The 24,127-nt window shown below is 47.4% G+C and overlaps 1 protein-coding gene across 5 annotated transcripts in view; it reads left to right on the top strand.

The window, feature by feature from the left end:
• The first annotated feature begins 1,250 nt into the window (after window positions 1-1,250).
• rapgef1 (Rap guanine nucleotide exchange factor 1) overlaps window positions 1,251-24,127 on the top strand; it is a 59,329-nt gene continuing 36,452 nt past the window's right edge. For 3 of the 5 annotated variants that reach the window (XM_012968551.3, XM_012968552.3, XM_012968553.3), the window contains exon 1: window positions 1,261-1,562. In XM_012968551.3, coding sequence (XP_012824005.1) covers window positions 1,538-1,562 — 25 coding nt within the window. In that variant the 5' untranslated portion in view covers window positions 1,261-1,537. 5 annotated transcript variants of the gene reach the window in all.

Below are 24,127 nucleotides of genomic sequence, written 5' to 3' on the forward strand. Positions count from 1 at the left end.
GAAACACTATGGCACCTCCCTCCCATATGTATAAATACAAATATACAGAGAAGGAATGTTCTGGGCACACAATAAGCTGTACCCCCATACTGTACTGTCTAAGGGAAACACTATGGCACCTCCCTCCCATATGTATAAATACAAATATACAGAGAAGGAATGTTCTGGGCACACAATAAGCTGTACCCCAATACTGTACTGTCTAAGGGAAACACTATGGCACCTCCCTCCCATATGTATAAATACAAATATACAGAGAAGGAATGTTCTGGGCACACAATAAGCTGTACCCTCATACTGTACTGTCTAAGGGAAACACTATGGCACCCCCTACCCATATGTATAAATACAAATATACAGAGAAGGAATGTTCTGGGCACACAATAAGCTGTACCCTCATACTGTACTGTCTAAGGGAAACACTATGGCACCCCCTACCCATATGTATAAATACAAATATACAGAGAAGGAATGTTCTGGGCACACAATAAGCTGTACCCCCATACTGTACTGTCTAAGGGAAACACTATGGCACCTCCCTCCCATATGTATAAATACAAATATACAGAGAAGGCATGCTCTGGGCACACAATATGCTAGACAGAGTAAGAGTAACCCACTATAACGAATGACATATTGCCTGCTATACCATTACAATACTGAAGATGGCGCTAGTGTATTAGAAATAACTTTTTGTCAGTCAACCAGGATAACTTAGTACAAACTAAGCATTTTTAATTACATCAAATGCAAGTAATTTCTCTATGAAAAGGCATGAATGGCTAATGTTATAGAATATTTCATACTAATAGATCCAGTTGAACCGGTATCGGAACGTTAGTTCTGCAGAACTAACGGGTTTTTTGATCTGTAAGGCCAATGTGCAGTACATCTTAGTCACCGCTAGAGGCGCGGCGAACGATTAACGTGTCTTAATTCGGCGCAATTTCCTCTCTGTCCACTGGAGGCGCAGTGAGGAAAAGGAAATCTGAGTTTTGCGCCTTATTGGACGCTTTTCCCTCGTTGACCGCTAGGGGCGCAAGGAAGCAGTGGAAGTCCGAGGTTTGTTCTTATCTGTACGCAGTTTCCCTTAGTGACCGCTGCGGGCGCAGTGAGCAATGGGAAGCTGAGGTTCTTTCTGTGTGAGGTGAGGCCGCTAGGGGCGCTGTGATGCAGAAGAAGGCTGAGGTTTGGCGGGCGTAGCTATCACGGTGACCGCTAGGGGCGCTGTGATGCAGAAGAAGGCTGAGGTTTGGCGGGCGTAACTATCACGGTGACCGCTAGGGGCGCTGCGCTAAGGAGTTGGCAGAGCCAGGAGAAAGGGGCGCTCGTCAGACACTCACAGACACACATAGAGCCGGGAGTGAGAGGAGACGGACCGCTAGTCAGGCCGCACCGAGTCTCCGGGACATGCTGCTGGGATAGGTCGGGGAGACGGCAGGGAGGGGAGGACGATACCTCAGGGACCGGGGCCTCCCCTCCCCACAGCCCGGATACACAAGCACCGGACAGCGGAGCTCAGGCCTCACCGGCGGACATGTCCGGGAAAATAGAGAAAGCAGGTACGGGGGGTACGGGATTGTGTGCCGGGCAGGCCCTGTGTGTTATACGGGCACCGCCCCCAGCCCCCGGCTAGCTCTTTCTACTGCGCTTATTCCTGGGCCTGGGGCGCTGCGCCTGCTGCTGCCGGGACTTGTAGTTCCGCTCCTCCTGCTGCCGGGACTTGTAGTTCCGCTGCTCCTGCCGGGACTTGTAGTTCCGCTGCTCCTGCCGGGACTTGTAGTTCCGCTGCTCCTCCTGCCGGGACTTGTAGTTCCGCTGCTCCTGCCGGGACTTGTAGTTCCGCTGCTCCTCCTGCCGGGACTTGTAGTTCCGCTCCTCCTGCTGCCGGGACTTGTAGTTCCGCTCCTCCTGCTGCCGGGACTTGTAGTTCAGCTTCTTCTTAATGTTCCTCTGGGAGATCTTCTTGTGCTGACATTACTGGGGATATTATGGATGGGAGCGGTACTGTGTGCAGGGAGAGAGGGGCATTGGCACCGGTTGCACAGGGGAGAGAGGGGCATTGGCACCGGTTGCACAGGGGAGAGAGGGGCATTGGCACCGGTTGCACAGGGGAGAGAGGGGCATTGGCACCGGTTGCACAGGGGAGAGAGGGGCATTGGCACCGGTTGCACAGGAGAGAGAGGGGCATTGGCACCGGTTGCACAGGGGAGAGAGGGGCATTGGCACCGGTTGCACAGGGGAGAGAGGGGCATTGGCACCGGTTGCACAGGAGAGAGAGGGGCATTGGCACCCGGTTGCACAGGGGAGAGAGGGGCATTGGCACCGGTTGCACAGGAGAGAGAGGGGCATTGGCACCGGTTGCACAGGGGAGAGAGGGGCATTGGCACCGGTTGCACAGGGGAGAGAGGGGCATTGGCACCGGTTGCACAGGAGAGAGAGGGGCATTGGCACCGGTTGCACAGGAGAGAGAGGGGCATTGGCACCGGTTGCACAGGGGAGAGAGGGGCATTGGCACCGGTTGCACAGGGGAGAGAGGGGCATTGGCACCGGTTGCACAGGGGAGAGAGGGGCATTGGCACCGGTTGCACAGGAGAGAGAGGGGCATTGGCACCGGTTGCACAGGAGGGCCGGAGAGAGAGGGGCATTGGCACCGGTTGCACAGGAGGGAGAGGGGCATTGGCACCGGTTGCACAGGAGGGAGAGGGGCATTGGCACCGGTTGCACAGGAGGAGAGGGGCATTGGCACCGGTTGCACAGGAGGGAGAGAGGGGCATTGGCACCGGTTGCACAGGGGAGAGGGGGCATTGGCACCGGTTGCACAGGAGAGAGAGGGGCATTGGCACCGGTTGCACAGGGGAGAGAGGGGCATTGGCACCGGTTGCACAGGGGAAAGGGGCATTGGCACCGGTTGCACAGGAGAGAGGGGCATTGAGGGGCATTAAGGGAGCACCGGTTGCACAGGAGAGAGAGGGGCATTAAGGGAGCACCGGTTGCACAGGAGAGAGGGGGCATTAAGGGAGCACCGGTTGCACAGGAGAGAGGGGCATTGAGGGGCATTAAGGGAGCACCGGTTGCACAGGAGAGAGGGGCATTAAGGGAGCACCGGTTGCACAGGAGAGAGGGGGCATTGGCACCGGTTGCACCGGGGAAAGGGGCATTGGCACCGGTTGCACAGGAGAGAGGGGGCATTAAGGGAGCACCGGTTGCACAGGAGAGAGAGGGGCATTAAGGGAGCACCGGTTGCACAGGAGAGAGGGGGCATTAAGGGAGCACCGGTTGCACAGGAGAGAGGGGGCATTGGCACCGGTTGCACAGGAGAGGGGGCATTAAGGGAGTACTGGTTGCAGGGGTAGATGATCAGTGGAGTTGGGGTGGATCCTGCTGGGGGGCAGCTGTACCATGAGAGCTAATACACAGAGCTGGCAGTAGGGGTGGGTTACAGGGTGCCACCGTTCTACCCCTCTGTACCCTTTGTTGCCCACATGTATGTTGCTTGGGGGTTATGCTCAGTGCGACCATCACCATGTTGGGCCTAAAGCTGCTACTGGGTTCCCTCGGCGCTGGGTGTAGGTGTGAGAGGGGAGCGACACTGCTAACCATGTGACTCGGGGGCATGTGTGCCAATGGGCTTACTCCCTCCCCGGGCAGCCAGTTCCACTAGGGTTTCACACTAACGAGTGGCTCGTTACTTTCATGAGTACCTAATGTTTGGTGTCTCCACCACTGCCCCGAGGTTCTGGTACTGATGCTTGTCTGCATTATAACTGTATGGTTCTGATACTTGGTACCACGGCCCAGTTATCCCTATACAGATACATGGGAGGTGAGTAACTGTCAGAGCCAGGGAAGGTCCGGCATCACCAGAACCGTAACAGAACTGCCCCATGTATATAGGTACTGTAGTGACTGCTCCCACGTGCTGCTTGGGATCACTATGACCCACTGTGTGTTTATATTATATGTATGTGCTACATTTCTCTTCCTGACTCTCAGGTTCCGCCCCAATGGGACACTTTGTAGCAAGTTTTATAGACTTACTAGAAGTTACACTCGCAGTGCTAAGGTTCTGCGGGGTAGGGTCGGGATGAGGTTCTGCGGGGTAGGGTCGGGGTGAGGTTCTGCGGGTTAGGGTCGGGGTGAGGTTCTGCGGGGTAGGGTCGGGGTGAGGTTCTGCGGGTTAGGGTCGGGGTGAGGTTCTGCGGGGTAGGGTCGGGGTGAGATTCTGCGGGGTAGGGTCGGGGTGAGGTTCTGCGGGGTAGGGTCGGGGTGAGATTCTGCGGGGTAGGGTCGGGGTGAGGTTCTGCGGGGTTAGGGTCGGGATGAGGTTCTGCGGGTTAGGGTCGGGATGAGGTTCTGCGGGGGTAGGGTCGGGGTGAGGTTCTGCGGGTTAGGGTCGGGGTGAGGTTCTGCGGGGTAGGGTCGGGGTGAGGTTCTGCGGGGTAGGGTCGGGGTGAGGTTCTGCGGGGTAGGGTCGGGGTGAGGTTCTGCGGGGTAGGGTCGGGGTGAGGTTCTGCGGGGTAGGGTCGGGGTGAGGTTCTGCGGGGTAGGGTCGGGGTGAGGTTCTGCGGGGTAGGGTTTGTATGTAAGGGGTCGGCACTGTATAAATGACTAGTTATATAATAGTCTCACAGTCACACCTGGGGATATTAGAGTGTTGCCCGACGCTCGCCCTTCTGGGTTCTGCACGGCATCTTGGGAGTCTCTTCTGACTCCTCCCTTAATTCCCTGGGCAGTTGCGCCTTTATAAGCGGAACAAGGTTTCCCCTGTTTTATTCCATGAAGGTGCGCGGTTTCCATAGGGCGGGGATGTCTGGAACATTCATACTTTGTGTGGGTCTCGCTTCTAATGGGCCTTCTGTTGTGTTCTGGGAGAATCTGGGCCGGCACTTACTGCCAGACTGTAGGGTTGTATAGCGCCGGCATATTCTGTAGCGCATTGCAGAGATTGGCCATCACTGATAGGAATGTGATTGGGACCTTAGATTGTAAGCTCACTGGGGCCGGGGCTGATGGGAATGTGATAGGGACCTTAGATTGTAAGCTCACTGGGGCAGGGGCTGATGGGAATGTGATAGGGACCTTAGATTGTAAGCTCACTGGGGCCGGGGCTGATGGGAATGTGATAGGGACCTTAGATTGTAAGCTCACTGGGGCAGGGGCTGATGGGAATGGGATAGGGACCTTAGATTGTAAGCTCACTGGGGCAGGGGCTGATGGGAATATGATAGGGACCTTAGATTGTAAGCTCACTGGGGCCGGGGCTGATGGGAATGTGATAGGGACCTTAGATTGTAAGCTCACTGGGGCAGGGGCTGATGGGAATGGGATAGGGACCTTAGATTGTAAGCTCACCGGGGCAGGGACTGATGGGAATGGGATAGGGACCTTAGATTGTAAGCTCACTGGGGCAGGGACTGATGGGAATGTGATAGGGACCTTAGATTGTAAGCTCACTGGGGCAGGGACTGATGGGAATGTGATAGGGACCTTAGATTGTAAGTTCCACTGGGGCAGGGACTGATGGGAATGTGATAGGGACCTTAGATTGTAAGCTCCACTGGGGCAGGGGCTGATGGGAATGTGATAGGGACCTTAGACTGTAAGCTCACTGGGGCAGGGGCTGATGGGAATGTGATAGGGACCTTAGATTGTAAGCTCACTGGGGCCGGGGCTGATGGGAATGGGATAGGGACCTTAGATTGTAAGCTCACTGGGGCAGGGGCTGATGGGAATGTGATAGGGACCTTAGATTGTAAGCTCCACTGGGACAGGGACTGATGGGAATGTGATAGGGACCTTAGACTGTAAGCTCACTGGGGCAGGGGCTGATGGGAATGTGATAGGGACCTTAGACTGTAAGCTCACTGGGGCAGGGGCTGATGGGAATGTGATAGGGACCTTAGACTGTAAGCTCACTGGGGCAGGGGCTGATGGGAATGTGATAGGGACCTTAGATTGTAAGCTCACTGGGGCAGGGGCTGATGGGAATGTGATAGGGACCTTAGATTGTAAGCTCACTGGGGCAGGGGCTGATGGGAATGTGATAGGGACCTTAGATTGTAAGCTCACTGGGGCAGGGGCTGATGGGTATGATGTATAATCTCTGTACAGCGCTGCAGAATGTGTCTGCGCTATATAAATAAAGGATATTATTATTTCATACTAACCAGGGCCCCCGCTAGACTGTGCCAGTGATATTAATACAGGGAAGGGGGGGGGGGCACCATGGCAGCCAAACTGCTCACTCAGCTTGTGTCACATAATGGGACATTTACATAGAATTCTGAGAATGTCCGATGTTGTTCTTTCACACAGGAGTCGCTTGTTTTCCAACACTCATTGTCCAGTTAGTGTAAACTTCCTTATTGTTATACATCAGCCCCGGTGTTAGAGGGAGCTAGGCCAATAGCACAGCTTATTGTGTGCCCAGAACATTCCTTCTCTGTATATTTGTATTTATACATATGGGAGGGAGGTGCCATAGTGTTTCCCTTAGACAGTACAGTATGGGGGTACAGCTTATTGTGTGCCCAGAACATTCCTTCTCTGTATATTTGTATTTATACATATGGGAGGGAGGTGCCATAGTGTTTCCCTTAGACAGTACAGTATGGGGGTACAGCTTATTGTGTGCCCAGAACATTCCTTCTCTGTATATTTGTATTTATACATATGGGAGGGAGGTGCCATAGTGTTTCCCTTAGACAGTACAGTATGGGGGTACAGCTTATTGTGTGCCCAGAACATTCCTTCTCTGTATATTTGTATTTATACATATGGGAGGGAGGTGCCATAGTGTTTCCCTTAGACAGTACAGTATGGGGGTACAGCTTATTGTGTGCCCAGAACATTCCCTTTCTCTTACCTGATTGGTGCGGTGTTACTTGTGGGAAATGTAACTCCCAGACCTTCTCTTGGCATTTCAGATTCCTATTATTACAATATTATAACTTTGTAGGATTTAGCTTCACCCCATCATGACCAAACTGTACTGACCAGCCATTGGCTCATTGACAGGAAGTTCTGGTCATTGCAGTTTGGTTATCAAGGGGTGAAGCTAAATCCTACATTAAATCACTTTGTATACCCAAACCTTATTACTTCAAATGGCTTATCCCTCCGAATCGCTAGGAGACCCTTTTTCGAGCGATTTTACAAAAAAAGTACAGGGGAATCCCTATGCTGCCATAGTTTTATGGTATCTCTCTGTACAGGCTATGAGCAAACTTAGGGGGCTGTTCCTGCTGAATTGTGCTTAGTACAGGGGAATCCCTATGCTGCCATAGTTTTATGGTATCTCTCTGTACAGGCTATGAGCAAACTTAGGGGGCTGTTCCTGCTGAATTGTGCTTAGTACAGGGGAATCCCTATGTGCCATAGCTTTATGGTATCTCTCTGTACAGGCTATGGGCAAACTTAGGGGGCTGTTCCTGCTGAATTGTGCTTAGTACAGGGGAATCCCTATGTGCCATAGTTTTATGGTATCTCTCTGTACAGGCTATGAGCAAACTTAGGGGGTTGTTCCTGCTGAATTGTGCTTAGTACAGGGGAATCCCTATGCTGCCATAGTTTTATAGTATCTCTCTGTACAGGCTATAGGCAAACTTAGGGGGCTGTTCCTGCTGAATTGTGCTTAGTACAGGGGGATCCCTATGCTGCCATAGTTTTATGGTATCTCTCTGTACAGGCTATGGGCAAACTTAGGGGGCTGTTCCTGCTGAATTGTGCTTAGTACAGGGGAATCCCTATGCTGCCATAGTTTTATGGTATCTCTCTGTACAGGCTATGAGCAAACTTAGGGGGCTGTTCCTGCTGAATTGTGCTTAGTACAGGGGAATCCCTATGTGCCATAGTTTTATGGTATCTCTCTGTACAGGCTATGAGCAAACTTAGGGGGCTGTTCCTGCTGAATTGTGCTTAGTACAGGGGAATCCCTATGCTGCCATAGTTTTATGGTATCTCTCTGTACAGGCTATGAGCAAACTTAGGGGGCTGTTCCTGCTGAATTGTGCTTAGTACAGGGGAATCCCTATGTGCCATAGTTTTATGGTATCTCTCTGTACAGGCTATGAGCAAACTTAGGGGGCTGTTCCTGCTGAATTGTGCTTAGTACAGGGGAATCCCTATGTGCCATAGTTTTATGGTATCTCTCTGTACAGGCTATGAGCAAACTTAGGGGGCTGTTCCTGCTGAATTGTGCTTAGTACAGGGGAATCCCTATGCTGCCATAGTTTTATGGTATCTCTCTGTACAGGCTATGAGCAAACTTAGGGGGCTGTTCCTGCTGAATTGTGCTTAGTACAGGGGAATCCCTATGTGCCATAGTTTTATGGTATCTCTCTGTACAGGCTATGAGCAAACTTAGGGGGCTGTTGGGGGGGGGGGGCTTGCTGGGTATCACTGCCATGGATGGTGCCTTTAACCCCCCCCCTGCCCACCCTGCTATCTATGGATAAAATGCTGCATTGCAATGCACAGTGAGTATGGGGGAGGGGCGCAGCATTGTTTATTGGACTGAGACAGGATCCAGCTGTGCTTCTCAGTCTGTTCACGTCAGTATCTCACTTCCACTCATGTCTGTGCGCCAAATGTCACCTGGTTTGGGAAGAGAGTGTACAGCAGCCCCCTGGCTTATGAGCTATAATCCCTCCCCCTCCTCTTCCCAGTGCCATTTGTTGGAGGGCAGGGGTCAGTCAGTCACCCTAACCCCTGCAGCCATGATGCTTCTAATGATCTCCTGCCTGCAGCACCATCCCAAAGTGTTATTTAAAGGCACAGCGCCCTAATAATGCGGGCTCTGATATATAGTAATCGTGGCCAAACCAATTGCCTGCTGGCACATAAAACCCTCTATAGAAATGGATGCCGAGCTGCTTCCTGTCGCAGGTAGAGACACGGCCGCCGCCGTTAGAACTCGCCTTGCCGCGTAATGACCCGACATGTTCCAACATACCCTGATTCGAGCAGGAACAGCTCCATTGCAAAATAGCAGCTATTATAATGGATGCTTTTGATTCTGGTTTCCGCTAGTAACCCCTAGCAACCAGTTATTTGTCGCCTGTACCTGGTGCTTTAGTTTTCCCTGCTGGGAGTTGTAGTTCCCTGCAATGTTCCGCACACTTGATCCTTGCAGCTGTCCCTTGCCCCCTGTCTGACAGTCCAGACTGACGGTCTCTTGCACAACGGCACAGTCTGCTCATCCAACATGGCGTACGGGCGAGAGATGTAACGCAGTGATAAATGAGTGCATAATTAGCCCCGCTGGGAGTAGAGTGAGTGCCAGGCGCTTTGCACAACAGGTGCTGAATGTTCCTGTCTGATACCCGGGCATAGCAGCCTGAATCCCATTGGCCTGGGCACTTGTAAGGGCACATTTTATATTCCAGTAGTTGGGGGAAACTCCCAGAAACCCCTGCCCAGCTCTTATAGAAATTGATATGGCAAAGGTTATCGGACCTCCTGTTGTCACCCAGCAAGGGCCCAAGGCACCCGTAGGTATGCGGTTTGCCCCAGTATATGAAGAATGGAAGCCCATTCAGCCCATGGGCGGATACTGGAAAGTCTTGGCCGCCGTATACCCTATAAATCTGTGCAGCCGCTATGGATAAAGGTCCCCATACACGGGCCGATAGTAGCTGGTCCCTTGGACCGCTTTGGCAGCTTATTGGCCTGTGTAGGGGCAGAAACGAGGGGCCTGCCTGACCGATATCTGGCCTCAAATTGGGCAGATATCAATCGGGCAAGTTAGAAAATTCAGTTGGATCAGGGACCACATTGGCTAGTTGATGAGGTCCCCGAACCAACTGCCCCATTGACGCCAATATAATTTGATCGTTTGCCCCAGGGCCAAATGATTGAATTTTTTTTTTCACCTACACGCTCCCCGATATCGCCCAGCCGTAGGGGGGCATATCGGGTGAAGATCCGCTCGCTTGGCGATGTCAATGTGTATGGGGGCCTTAACAGATTCATTATATTGTTCCGAGAGCAAGCAAGCTTGCCTGTACATCTAGGAATAATGGAGCCAGCCCTACCCACGTGCCCCCCCCCCCCCCGTTTAAGTACCCACAGTCTATTCAGTATAGATTGCAGACAGAAATGTGCCGCAATTCTTAGAACCCTGCAGCCGACCTCAGCCTGACCATGAAGGGCACCGAATTGCATTGATTTGCTGTCACTGCTGGTTCTGCATCCAACTGGCTCCGAAGGGCGCAGCGAGGCAAGAGGCTTTATCCAAGGGGATGGGTGCAGAAAGGAAGGGGCTATCAGGGTCAGGGGAAGCAGTGGCCCTGAGGAAATGCCCCTGGAAGTGACGGCTATCAGGAGCCTCGGGGCCACCATTCTTAGGTGAATGAAACAGCAAGTCTTAAGGCTGCCATACATGGGCCGATTCTAGCTGCCGATATCAGTTCTTTAGACCGATTTGCCAGCTCATCTGCCCATGTGTGGGCACTAATGAGGGGCCTGCCCGACCAACATCTGGCCTGGATCATCTGGATCATGGCTCCTGTACCCATCGTTCTTATTTGATGGCCCCTGGCCAAACTACCGAATTAGGCTGATGTCGGGAAAAGATCCGAGTGGATCTTTCCGTGGATGGCCACCTTTAGTCATGCAACTTGTTGGCTGCACATAGAGACCCTAAAGGTCCCCATACACTGGCAGATCCGCTCGCTTGGCGCCAAGTGAGCGTAGCTTCTCCCGATATCCCTACCTACGGGTGGACGATATCGGCAGGATCCAGGGTAATTCGATCGTTTGGCCCTGGGGCCAAACGATCGAATTATAATGACGGGCATCGGTAAAGTCAGTCTGGGGCCGCATCAACGAGCCGATGCGGTCCCCGATCCAACTACATTTTCTAACCTGCCGATCGAGATCTGCCCAATTTCAGGCCAGATATCGGTCGGGCAGGCCTGTGTATGGGGACCTTTATGCATTGTCATTCATGCAACAGTGCCCCCTAGTGATACAAACGCAAGGGGAAGACAGACGGCTGCAAGGCATGACATTAGGGAGCGGATGTTTGGAGCCCTGTGGAATCCATCACAGTTTTACTATCTTGTCTCATTGGCAGTAACCGGCTCCCCGCTGTGACTTCTGCCATCCCATTGCCCGGCAGTTGCGACATTCCACATATGGCTCCCCGCTCAGCAGCCTGCCGGGAAATGGGAGTCTCACTAACTGCCAGCCTTGTGTCAACCCAGACAGTTTGCTCTGAATATCTCCGCAGACTGATTAGGAGTCGGGGCAGATTCCCGCAACTCGTTAACGGATTCTTTTGTTTGCATAGAGATATTCACTGGCTTTAAAAAGGCAAATGGTCCTGTCTGTAATGGATAAGTTGGGAATACACTTTAAAGTGTGCTCTTGTGCCCACGGATACACTATGGCAGCTTCCACCCATATATACAAATATACAAAGAAGCAATATTCTGGGCACACAATAAGCTGTACCCCCATACTGTACTGTCTAAGGGAAACACTATGGCACCTCCCTCCCATATGTATAAATACAAATATACAGAGAAGGAATGTTCTGGGCACACAATAAGCTGTACCCCCATACTGTACTGTCTAAGGGAAACACTATGGCACCTCCCTCCCATATGTATAAATACAAATATACAGAGAAGGAATGTTCTGGGCACACAATAAGCTGTACCCCCATACTGTACTGTCTAAGGGAAACACTATGGCACCTCCCTCCCATATGTATAAATACAAATATACAGAGAAGGAATGTTCTGGGCACACAATAAGCTGTGCCCCCATACTGTACTGTCTAAGGGAAACACTATGGCACCTCCCTCCCATATGTATAAATACAAATATACAGAGAAGGAATGTTCTGGGCACACAATAAGCTGTACCCCCATACTGTACTGTCTAAGGGAAACACTATGGCACCTCCCATATGTATAAATACAAATATACAGAGAAGGAATGTTCTGGGCACACAATAAGCTGTACCCCCATACTGTACTGTCTAAGGGAAACACTATGGCACCTCCCTCCCATATGTATAAATACAAATATACAGAGAAGGAATGTTCTGGGCACACAATAAGCTGTACCCTCATACTGTACTGTCTAAGGGAAACACTATGGCACCTCCCTCCCATATGTATAAATACAAATATACAGAGAAGGAATGTTCTGGGCACACAATAAGCTGTACCCCCATACTGTACTGTCTAAGGGAAACACTATGGCACCTCCCTCCCTTATGTATAAATACAAATATACAGAGAAGGAATGTTCTGGGCACACAATAAGCTGTACCCTCATACTGTACTGTCTAAGGGAAACACTATGGCACCTCCCTCCCATATGTATAAATACAAATATACAGAGAAGGAATGTTCTGGGCGCACAATAAGCTGTACCCTCATACTGTACTGTCTAAGGGAAACACTATGGCACCTCCCTCCCATATGTATAAATACAAATATACAGAGAAGGAATGTTCTGGGCACACAATAAGCTGTACCCTCATACTGTACTGTCTAAGGGAAACACTATGGCACCTCCCTCCCATATGTATAAATACAAATAATAAATGGATAGTATTATTCTCAGTATCTGTACAACTTATAACACAGCTTTGTGCTTTAGATCCCCTTCTGGCAAACCTTTGCTCCCGTCTCTCTGTGGCCCTGTTCCAAAAACGCCCTAAAATAAAAGTGCAGCTGTCCCATCCCGCGGAGGAGGAGGAGGATGAGGAGGGCTAATCATGGTTATTTAGAAGAGCGAAATTAGCAGGAAGGGATGGGAATTAGCAGGAGTTGTTCCTTCTCCAGCCCCTGCCCCTGTCTATGCCTATAATGGGGGATGCAATGAAATCCTCCGGCCCTGTAATTTCCATGTCATGCTTTCCTTTCCTCCGCTTAATTAATGTAATAACGATCATTCCTTCTTTCCAATGTGTCTCCCACTCCCCGCTCTAAAAGCCCTGACCTACTTTAGCGCCAGACCTGCCATGTTGCTTGCTGTGTATACTTGGCTGGAAGAGATGGCTGCCCTGCTAAGGGCCATAAAAGCTTCCATATATAAATATATATAATTACAGTCAGGCATCCAATCGGTTATACCTGAATAATGAACAATATGGCAGCTCGCCAGGTCCTAGGATGTTTCCATTAAAAGCTAATAGAGGGGGCCATACCCAGCCTTTTGGCACATACCACTGAGCTGGGATTTGCGGGGGTGGCAGAACACTGGGTATAGCTCAGTGCCATTGCCAAGCTGCCAAAGGGCCATTTCAGTTCTACTATTCCATTATCCAGAGTTGAGTAAACGAGCCTGCCCATGTTCATTACTGTTCCTCACCTTCACAGCTCCGTCTGTCTGTTTAGCCTGTAGGGAAGGCACCAACTCCCCAGGGTGACTCTGTTGCTTCGTTACCCCCCCATCAGTGATTAACAGAGAAGCACCAAACCTCAGTGGTGTTGGCAGGAATCATTTGCATACCAATTACTGGGACAGTAATGAGGAAATCGGGCGTCTGTTAGCGGCTTTTATCCTTTGCCTTCTTGGGCACATCACCTATGTGCGATATGCTGTACAGCCCTATTGGGTTTATTTAATGGTTAAATGATTCCCTTTTCTCTGTAATAATAAAACAGTACCTGTACTTGATCCCAACTAAGATATAATTACCCCTTATTGGGGGAAGAACAGCCCTATTGGGTTTATTTAATGGTTAAATGATTCCCTTTTCTCTGTAATAATAAAACAGTACCTGTACTTGATCCCAACTAAGATATAATTACCCCTTATTGGGGCAGAACAGCCCTATTGGGTTTATTTAATGGTTAAATGATTCCCTTTTCTCTGTAATAATAAAACAGTACCTGTACTTGATCCCAACTAAGATATAATTACCCCTTATTGGGGCAGAACAGCCCTATTGGGTTTATTTAATGGTTAAATGATTCCCTTTTCTCTGTAATAATAAAACAGTACCTGTACTTGATCCCAACTAAGATATAATTACCCCTTATTGGGGCAGAACAGCCCTATTGGGTTTATTTCATGGTTAAATGATTCCCTTTTCTCTGTAATAATAAAACAGTACCTGTACTTGATCCCAACTAAGATATAATTACCCCTTATTGAGGGCAGAACAGCCCTATTGGGTTTATTTCATGGTTAAATGATTCCCTTTTCTCTGTAATAATAAAACAGTACCTGTACTTGATCCCAACTAAGATATAATTACCCCTTATTGGGGCAGAACAGCCCTATTGGGTTTATTTCATGGTTAAATGATTCCCTTTTCTCTGTAATAATAAAACAGTACCTGTACTTGATCCCAACTAAGATATAATTACCCCTTATTGGGGGCAGAACAGCCCTATTGGGTTTATTTAATGGTTAAATGATTCCCTTTTCTCTGTAATAATAAAACAGTACCTGTACTTGATCCCAACTAAGATATAATTACCCCTTATTGGGGGCAGAACAGCCCTAGTGGGTTTATTTAATAGTTAAACGATTCCCTTTTCTCTGTAATAATAAAACAGTACCTGTACTTGATCCCAACTAAGATATAATTACCCCTTATTGGGGCAGAACAGCCCTATTGGGTTTATTTCATGGTTAAATGATTCCCTTTTCTCTGTAATAATAAAACAGTACCTGTACTTGATCCCAACTAAGATATAATTACCCCTTATTGGGGGCAGAACAGCCCTATTGGGTTTATTTAATGGTTAAATGATTCCCTTTTCTCTGTAATAATAAAACAGTACCTGTACTTGATCCCAACTAAGATATAATTACCCCTTATTGGGGGCAGAACAGCCCTAGTGGGTTTATTTAATGGTTAAATGATTCCCTTTTCTCTGTAATAATAAAACAGTACCTGTACTTGATCCCAACTAAGATATAATTACCCCTTATTGGGGGCAGAACAGCCCTAGTGGGTTTATTTAATAGTTAAACGATTCCCTTTTCTCTGTAATAATAAGGGCTCTGGCACACGGGGGAGATTAGTCGCCCGCGATTAACTCCCTGTTCGCGGGCGACTAATCTCCCCGAGTTGCCTACCCCTGCCATCCCACCGGCGAACATGTAAGTCGCCGGCGGGATGGCAGACGCGGCGGCGCGATTTCGCGCAAATCGCCGAAAAAGACTTGCGAGTCTTTTTCGGCGATTTCCGGAAATCGCCCCGCCGCGTCTGCCATCCCGCCGGCGACTTACATGTTCGCCGGTGGGATGGCAGGGGTAGGCAACTCGGGGAGATTAGTCGCCCGCGAACAGGGAGTTAATCGCGGGCGACTAATCTCCCCCGTGTGCCAGAGCCCTAAAACAGTACCTGTACTTGATCCCAACTAAGATATAATTACCCCTTATTGGGGGCAGAACAGCCCTATTGGGTTTATTTCATGGTTAAATGATTCCCTTTTCTCTGTAATAATAAAACAGTACCTGTACTTGATCCCAACTAAGATATAATTACCCCTTATTGGGGCAGAACAGCCCTATTGGGTTTATTTCATGGTTAAATGATTCCCTTTTCTCTGTAATAATAAAACAGTACCTGTACTTGATCCCAACTAAGATATAATTACCCCTTATTGGGGGCAGAACAATCCTATTGGGTTTAATTACTGTTTAAATATTTTTTTGAAGCAGACCTAAGGTAGGAGATCTGAATTACAGAAAGAGCCCTTATCCAGAATACCCCAGGTCCCGAGCATTCTGGATAAGGGGGCACATACCTGTACTTCCTACGTAACGCTGTATAGTAGCTCCCACTCTGACAAACGGGTGGTCCGCACCACAAGGAGAAGGCCTGGCCTTGGCCATAGATTCCCAAGCAAGGTAACTAATTAGCCATTACCCCCAGTCTGACCCCTGCTGTCTGGACCTTGGTGGCCACTCAGGCTATAATAACATTTATGACCTTGTTTGCAGCCCCTTCTTTGTCCCCTACCAAGTGGTGCATTGAGCAGGCAGGAAGAATGGGCCGGTGTTGACATAGGAGTTAATCTGTCCCCTTCCCAACCTTGTCTCCCTTCCTCACCATCTATCGGCCATTCCTTGCTTCCTCTTCCTCCATATGTGCAGCATATGGTGGTCCTGTTTGTGCTGAACTACAATTCCCAGAATTCCCTGGGCCGCCAACAGGCCATGGTTTTATTGTTAGGATTCTTATTGCAGTGCAAGATGGAAGTGCAGGCTCAGGGCAATCTATTTCCCTCCGTCGGCTTAATTAGCCTTGGTTAATGACCGAGCGAGATCAGTGAAACTTCTGTAGTGAGAGGAAGAGGGAGGCTCGGGCCCTGCTTGCTGCTTACGCTCGGCTGGTTAGTAACGAGGCTGCTTTCATTATGCTGGTGGGAGTGATAATTATTGGGATGCTCCCAGGCTCAAGTTCAGCACCAGTAACCCCTGCAGGATTAATCAGCTTCTCTCTCCTTAACCCCCCCCTGCAGCCATGCTTCTGAGCATCTCAGCTGCCGCCAGGATCAGCTTTCTGCCATCCCAGAAACATAATTATGTGCCGTAGTCACATCCCTGGGGCCATGAAACGTATGAAACCTGTATGCTGTAATGCTGTATGAACTTACTGTACCAGCCCAGAGGTTCAGCAGCCCTATAACCATAATGATCCAGGCTTTCAAATTTGTTGCCAGCAGCTTTCCATCTTGGATCTTCTAATGACATCATCTGACTGCCCGTGGCACCGCACATGCTCAGTGGGCAGCTGCTGCTGAGACGCTAAACTTAGGGGTCGCTGAATATCATCAAGCAGAAAAGGGGTTCATCTGCCATAGAAGTTCTACAGGGCTGGTTATTGAAATCTGATGCTTACTGCACTGGTTTCTGAGCTGTCATGCAATGTAAATCTAAATTAATTACAAGCCTTTTATTGTGACTATTATATTGTATACTACTGGGGGCATCTTCAGAGGCACAGATCCGGTTGCCTTGGGCAGGTAGTAGGGTAAACTCGGCCTCTGGATGGGGGCAGAACAATTAGGTCCTCCTGTGACCTCAGCAGTGATGTCACGCTCATCCTGAGGCTGGATTGGCCGTGCAGGTCGGTATATAGGAAGGGCGGAGGGTGGTGCTGATATATTACATGCCAATGGGTATCCTCAAGCCAAGGAAGGGAAGCAGTTACATCTGTTTGCCTACCCACCCATAAACTGGGCTATACATAAATATCGCTGGCAGAAAGCCCGCCGACTGTCAACTTGTGCTCCGTCTGGGCACTCACATGTAGTCTTACAAGATGGTGCCCAAGGCAAGGTTAAGTGATGGCCGGGGGGGGCTGTCTCGGCATATGGCAAGATACACAAACCTTTGGCCGATGCATTCCTGTCGTAGGCTAACGGCTCTAATTCCCGGCTGCATAGGAAATAATGCAGCTGGAGCAGCCAATGACATCATCCCTTCGGCCTCCACGGCAACTGGTAAACATCACACGGAGCGTTATACGGCGCGAGACAGAGGGAGCACAAGCGCGCCCATCAGGCCCGTCGTATTCCAAATATGCAGTGATCTCATGCTCTTGCCTGCCTATTCTTTAAAGGGCAAGGAAACGTATAAATGGCCTAGTGATGATGCCCCTGTAAATTAGTCATTTGACGTTTCCTGTTATGCAACTCATTTCTGTACTGAAAGTGCCACTAAATGTCTAATTTGTTATTTGAGATCTTATCAAATTCAGCTCTTCAGCAGCAAACACTTGAGGGCATGGGAAACATCCAGCTGGGTTTCTCAATGACTCGCAGCTCAATGGGGGTCACTTTGGCCCCATTTACAAATGGCTTGCTCAGTAAGACTATGGGGGTCACTTTGGCCCCATGTACAAATGGCTTGCTCAGTAAGACTATGGGGGTCTCTTTGGCCCCATGTACAAATGACTTGCTTAGTAAGGCTGTGGGGGTCACTTTGGCCCCATGTACAAATGGTTAGCTCAGTAAGACTATGGGGATCACTTTGGCCCCATGTACAAATTACTTGCTCAGTAAGGCTGTGGGGGGTCACTTTGGCCCCATGTACAAATGGCTTGCTCAGTAAGACTATGGGGGTCACTTTGGCCCCATGTACAAATGGCTTGCTCAGTAAGACTATGGGGGTCTCTTTGGCCCCATGTACAAATGACTTGCTTAGTAAGGCTGTGGGGGTCACTTTGGCCCCATGTACAAATGACTTGCTTAGTAAGGCTGTGGGGGTCACTTTGGCCCCATGTACAAATGGCTTGCTCAGTAAGACTATGGGGGTCTCTTTGGCCCCATGTACAAATGACTTGCTTAGTAAGGCTGTGGGGGTCACTTTGGCCCCATGTACAAATGGCTTGCTCAGTAAGACTATGGGGATCACTTTGGCCCCATGTACAAATTACTTGCTCAGTAAGGCTGTGGGGGGTCACTTTGGCCCCATGTACAAATGACTTGCTTAGTAAGGCTGTGGGGGTCACTTTGGCCCCATGTACAAATGGCTTGCTCAGTAAGACTATGGGGGTCTCTTTGGCCCCATGTACAAATGACTTGCTTAGTAAGGCTGTGGGGGTCACTTTGGCCCCATGTACAAATGGTTAGCTCAGTAAGACTATGGGGATCACTTTGGCCCCATGTACAAATTACTTGCTCAGTAAGGCTGTGGGGGGTCACTTTGGCCCCATGTACAAATGGCTTGCTCAGTAAGACTATGGGGGTCACTTTGGCCCCATGTACAAATGGCTTGCTCAGTAAGACTATGGGGATCATTTTGGCCCCATGTACAAATGGCTTGCTCAGTAAGACTATGGGGGTCACTTTGGCCCCATGTACAAATGGCTTGCTCAGTAAGACTATGGGGGATCACTTTGGCCCCATGTACAAATGACTTGCTAAGTAAGACTATGGGGATAACTTTGGCCCCATGTACAAATGACTTGCTCAGTAAGACTATGGGGATAACTTTGGCCCCATGTACAAATGACTTGCTCAGTATGACTATGGGGATAATTTTGGCCCCATGTACAAATGGCTTGCTCAGTAAAACTATGGGGATTTACTGGCAGTGCTGAATTGGCAAAGTCCTCCATTGAGCAGCCAATTGCTTAGAGCCTGCTTGGAATGTACCAAGGTATTTGTGTAGTTGCCCCCTCGGCAGGGGATTTTATTGATGCTTCTAACAGAGTAAAATGTGTCTTAAGGGTGATCACTACGCAGGGCTGACCCTCTAGACCCCTGAATAGGTTACTTGCTATTTTTGATAGAAAGCAGCCCTCTCAGTTTACAGATACACTTTCCCTTGCGATCACTTACACTCGGTGCCGGCTGTTAGGGTAATTAGTGCGTGTTCAGGCATTTTCATGGCACTGGAATGTTTCTTTTCTTTGCAGGTAGCTGAGTCACACACACACATGGGGTTGGTTATTGCTTTCATTTTCACTCAGAAAGCCGGCACTCTCGCTCCTACCCATCCTACTGCCTCGTAAATATGGCTGCGCTGTGACCCAAAGGGGCAATGCATATGTGTTCCACATGAGCCAATAGAAACAGACCACCTTCCTGCACATACATATATACATACATACATGCATATATATATATATCTCTATCTGTATGTCCCCATTTATTGGCATTCTCTCTCTCAGTGCAAAGAGACTAAGCTCCTTCTTTACCATTCCAGTGCAGCCATTAATACAGGTATGGGACCTGTTATCCAGAATGCTCAGGACCTGGGGTTTCCTGGATAAAGGATCTTTCTGTAATTTGGATCACCATAACTTAAATCTGCTAAAAATAGTTTAAATATTGAATAGACCCAATAGGATTGTTTTGTCTCTAATAAGGATTAATTATATCTTAGTTGGGATCAAGTACAGGTACTGTTTTATTATTACAGAGAAAAGGGAATCATTTAACCATTAAATAAACCCAATAGGGCTGTTCTGCCCCAATAAGGGGTAATTATATCTTAGTTGGGATCAAGTACAGGTACTGTTTTATTATTACAGAGAAAAGGGAATCATTTAACCATTAAATAAACCCAATAGGGCTGTTCTGCCCCAATAAGGGGTAATTATATCTTAGTTGGGATCAAGTACAGGTACTGTTTTATTATTACAGAGAAAAGGGAATCATTTAACCATGAAATAAACCCAATAGGGCTGTTCTGCCCCCAATAAGGGGTAATTATATCTTAGTTGGGATCAAGTACAGGTACTGTTTTATTATTACAGAGAAAAGGGAATCATTTAACCATTAAATAAACCCAATAGGGCTGTTCTGCCCCCAATAAGGGGTAATTATATCTTAGTTGGGATCAAGTACAGGTACTGTTTTATTATTACAGAGAAAAGGGAATCATTTAACCATTAAATAAACCCAATAGGGCTGTTCTACCCCCAATAAGGGGTCATTATATCTTAGTTGGGATCAAGTACAGGTACTGTTTTATTATTACAGAGAAAAGGGAATCATTTAACCATTAAATAAACCCAATAGGGCTGTTCTACCCCCAATAAGGGGTCATTATATCTTAGTTGGGATCAAGTACAGGTACTGTTTTATTATTACAGAGAAAAGGGAATCATTTAACCATTAAATAAACCCAATAGGGCTGTTCTACCCCCAATAAGGGGTCATTATATCTTAGTTGGGATCAAGTACAGGTACTGTTTTATTATTACAGAGAAAAGGGAATCATTTAACCATTAAATAAACCCAATAGGGCTGTTCTGCCCCCAATAAGGGGTAATTATATCTTAGTTGGGATCAAGTACAGGTACTGTTTTATTATTACAGAGAAAAGGGAATCATTTAACCATTAAATAAACCCAATAGGGCTGTTCTACCCCCAATAAGGGGTCATTATATCTTAGTTGGGATCAAGTACAGGTACTGTTTTATTATTACAGAGAAAAGGGAATCATTTAACCATGAAATAAACCCAATAGGACTGTTCTGCCCCCAATAAGGGGTAATTATATCTTAGTTGGGATCAAGTACAGGTACTGTTTTATTATTACAGAGAAAAGGGAATCATTTAACCATTAAATAAACCCAATAGGGCTGTTCTGCCCCAATAAGGGGTAATTATATCTTAGTTGGGATCAAGTACAGGTACTGTTTTATTATTACAGAGAAAAGGGAATCATTTAACCATTAAATAAACCCAATAGGGCTGTTCTGCCCCAATAAGGGGTAATTATATCTTAGTTGGGATCAAGTACAGGTACTGTTTTATTATTACAGAGAAAAGGGAATCATTTTTAAAAAATTGAATTATCTGCTTATAATGGAGTCTATGGTAGATGTCCTTTCCATAATTCGGAACTTTCTGGATAATGGGTTTCCGGATAAGGGATCCCATACCTGTACTAAGGAATTAATTGATGCTGTAGGGCGGGGCATGCTGTGGTCTTAGGGGGATGCTTCCGTTCCCTGACTCCCATTGGTGGGATGCTAGGAAGCGACAACATCTGGAGAGCTACCCTTTATACCCCTTAATATTCAGCATTTAATGCCCCTCTGTATAGGCTTTGGCTTCTGTAGAACCTTTTTTTATTGCCTCTCTTTATGAACCTTAAGAGCCTGATAGGGCGGCTGGTTTATATAGAACTTTGTACAGAGCCCTCATGTGAGATGCGGTTTCACACTCTCCTCTGCCCCTTCCTCAGGCTCAGCACTTAGTCACACCAGAGCAACGTAAGTGTAGAGAATATACATGTTCTATAGAACCTAGGGTAGAAACCTCTGCAGGCCCCCAATCTGGATTTTATTATATATTTTATATTATAGTTTTTGAATTATTTGCCTTCTCCTTCCAACTCTTTGCCATTTTTAAATGGCGGTCACTGACCCCGGCAGCCAGACAACTATTGCTCTGTGAGGCTACAGTTTTATTGTTATTGTTACTTTTATTGTTAGGTAGGTATGGGATCCCTTATCTGGAAACCCGTTATCCAGAAAGCTCCAAATTATGGACTATCTCCCATAGCCTTCATTATAAGCAAATAATTCTAATTTTTAAAAATGATTTCCCTTTTCTCTGTAATAATAAAACAGTACCTGTACTTGATCCCAACTAAGATATAATTACCCCTTATTGGGGGCAGAACAGCCCTATTGGGTTTATTTCATGGTTAAATGATTCCCTTTTCTCTTTAATAATAAAACAGTACCTGTACTTGATCCCAACTAAGATATAATTACCCCTTATTGGGGCAGAACAGCCCTATTGGGTTTATTTCATGGTTAAATGATTCCCTTTTCTCTGTAATAATAAAACAGTACCTGTACTTGATCCCAACTAAGATATAATTACCCCTTATTGGGGGCAGAACAGCCCTATTGGGTTTATTTCATGGTTAAATGATTCCCTTTTCTCTGTAATAATAAAACAGTACCTGTACTTGATCCCAACTAAGATATAATTACCCCTTATTGGGGCAGAACAGCCCTATTGGGTTTATTTCATGGTTAAATGATTCCCTTTTCTCTGTAATAATAAAACAGTACCTGTACTTGATCCCAACTAAGATATAATTACCCCTTATTGGGGGCTGAACAGTCCTATTTGGGTTTATTCAATATATAAATGATTTTTAGCAGACTTAAGTTATGGAGATCCAAATTACAGAACGATCCCTTATCTGGAAAACCCCAGGTCCCGAGCATTCTGGATAACCGGTCCCATACCTGTAATTCAAAAACGATAAAAAAAGAAAAAGTAAGACCAATTGAAAAGTTTGCAAGGATAGGATAGGTAATACACTGAAGGTGACCCACCCCTTTAAGAGGCGTGTCCTGGCCATGGCTGGGCGCTGAATGCACCGGTGCAGCCTGCAGCCTCTCAGTATTAGTCACATGTAACGCCCCAGCTTTGCCTCGGAATCCCACGGCCTCTTCTCAGAAATAAGCAAAGGGGCTTTCAGCGGGTTCCGTACAAGCAGTCTCTTCTCTGTGCCTGAAACAGACCGCATTCTATGTTCGACAGGAAACAGACATTTTTGCGAGTGTATCTCATCTCCGGAGGGGTCACGTGGTTAAAGGGGGGGGTTCACTTTTAGTACGTTATAGAATGGCCTATTCCTAGCATGTTTGCAGTTGGTCTTCATTATTTTTTATGGTTTTTGTATTATTTGCCTTTCTCTTCTACTTCTTTCCAGCTTTTCAATGGGGGTCACTGACCCCAGCAGGCAAACGTTAATTTAAAGGTCAACAACATCTTTTAAAGGCCACATTCACACTCAAAACTCACACCTATAACCTTTAGTTATATAGTGACCCTGGAAGCTTGCAATCTAAGTGATCAACTTTTACTCACCAGGGGATCTTACGGCTGTTGTGACACTTACAAGGGGCCCCCAAATAAAGTTTGGGACAGGTATGGGATCCCTTATCCAGAAACCTGTTATCCAGAAAGTTCCGAATTACGGAAAGGCCATCTCCCATAGACTCCATTATAAGCAAATAATTCTAATTTTATAATTAATTATAAAACAGTACCTGTACTTGATCCCAACTAAGATATAATTACCCCTTATTGGGGCAGAACAGCCCTATTGGGTTTATTTCATGGTTAAATGATTCCCTTTTCTCTGTAATAATAAAACAGTACCTGTACTTGATCCCAACTAAGATATAATTACCCCTTATTGGGGGCAGAACAGCCCTATTGGGTTTATTTAATGGTTAAATGATTCCCTTTTCTCTGTAATAATAAAACAGTACCTGTACTTGATCCCAACTAAGATATAATTACCCCTTATTGGGGGCAGAACAGCCCTATTGGGTTTATTTAATGGTTAAATGATTCCCTTTTCTCTGTAATAATAAAACAGTACCTGTACTTGATCCCAACTAAGATATAATTACCCCTTATTGGGGGCAGAACAGCCCTATTGGGTTTATTTAATGGTTAAATGATTCCCTTTTCTCTGTAATAATAAAACAGTACCTGTACTTGATCCCAACTAAGATATAATTACCCCTTATTGGGGGCAGAACAGCCCTATTGGGTTTGTTCAATATTTAAATGATTTTTAGCAGACTTAAGTTATGGAGATCCAAATTACAGAAAGACCCCTTATCTGGAAAACCCCAGGTCCCGAGCATTCTGGATAACAGGTCCCATGCCTGTATTTGTCTGACAGTGTAACCATGATCAC

The sequence above is a fragment of the Xenopus tropicalis genome, chromosome 8 (assembly GCF_000004195.4).
Source record: "Xenopus tropicalis strain Nigerian chromosome 8, UCB_Xtro_10.0, whole genome shotgun sequence".
NCBI classification, from domain to species: Eukaryota; Metazoa; Chordata; class Amphibia; order Anura; family Pipidae; genus Xenopus; species Xenopus tropicalis.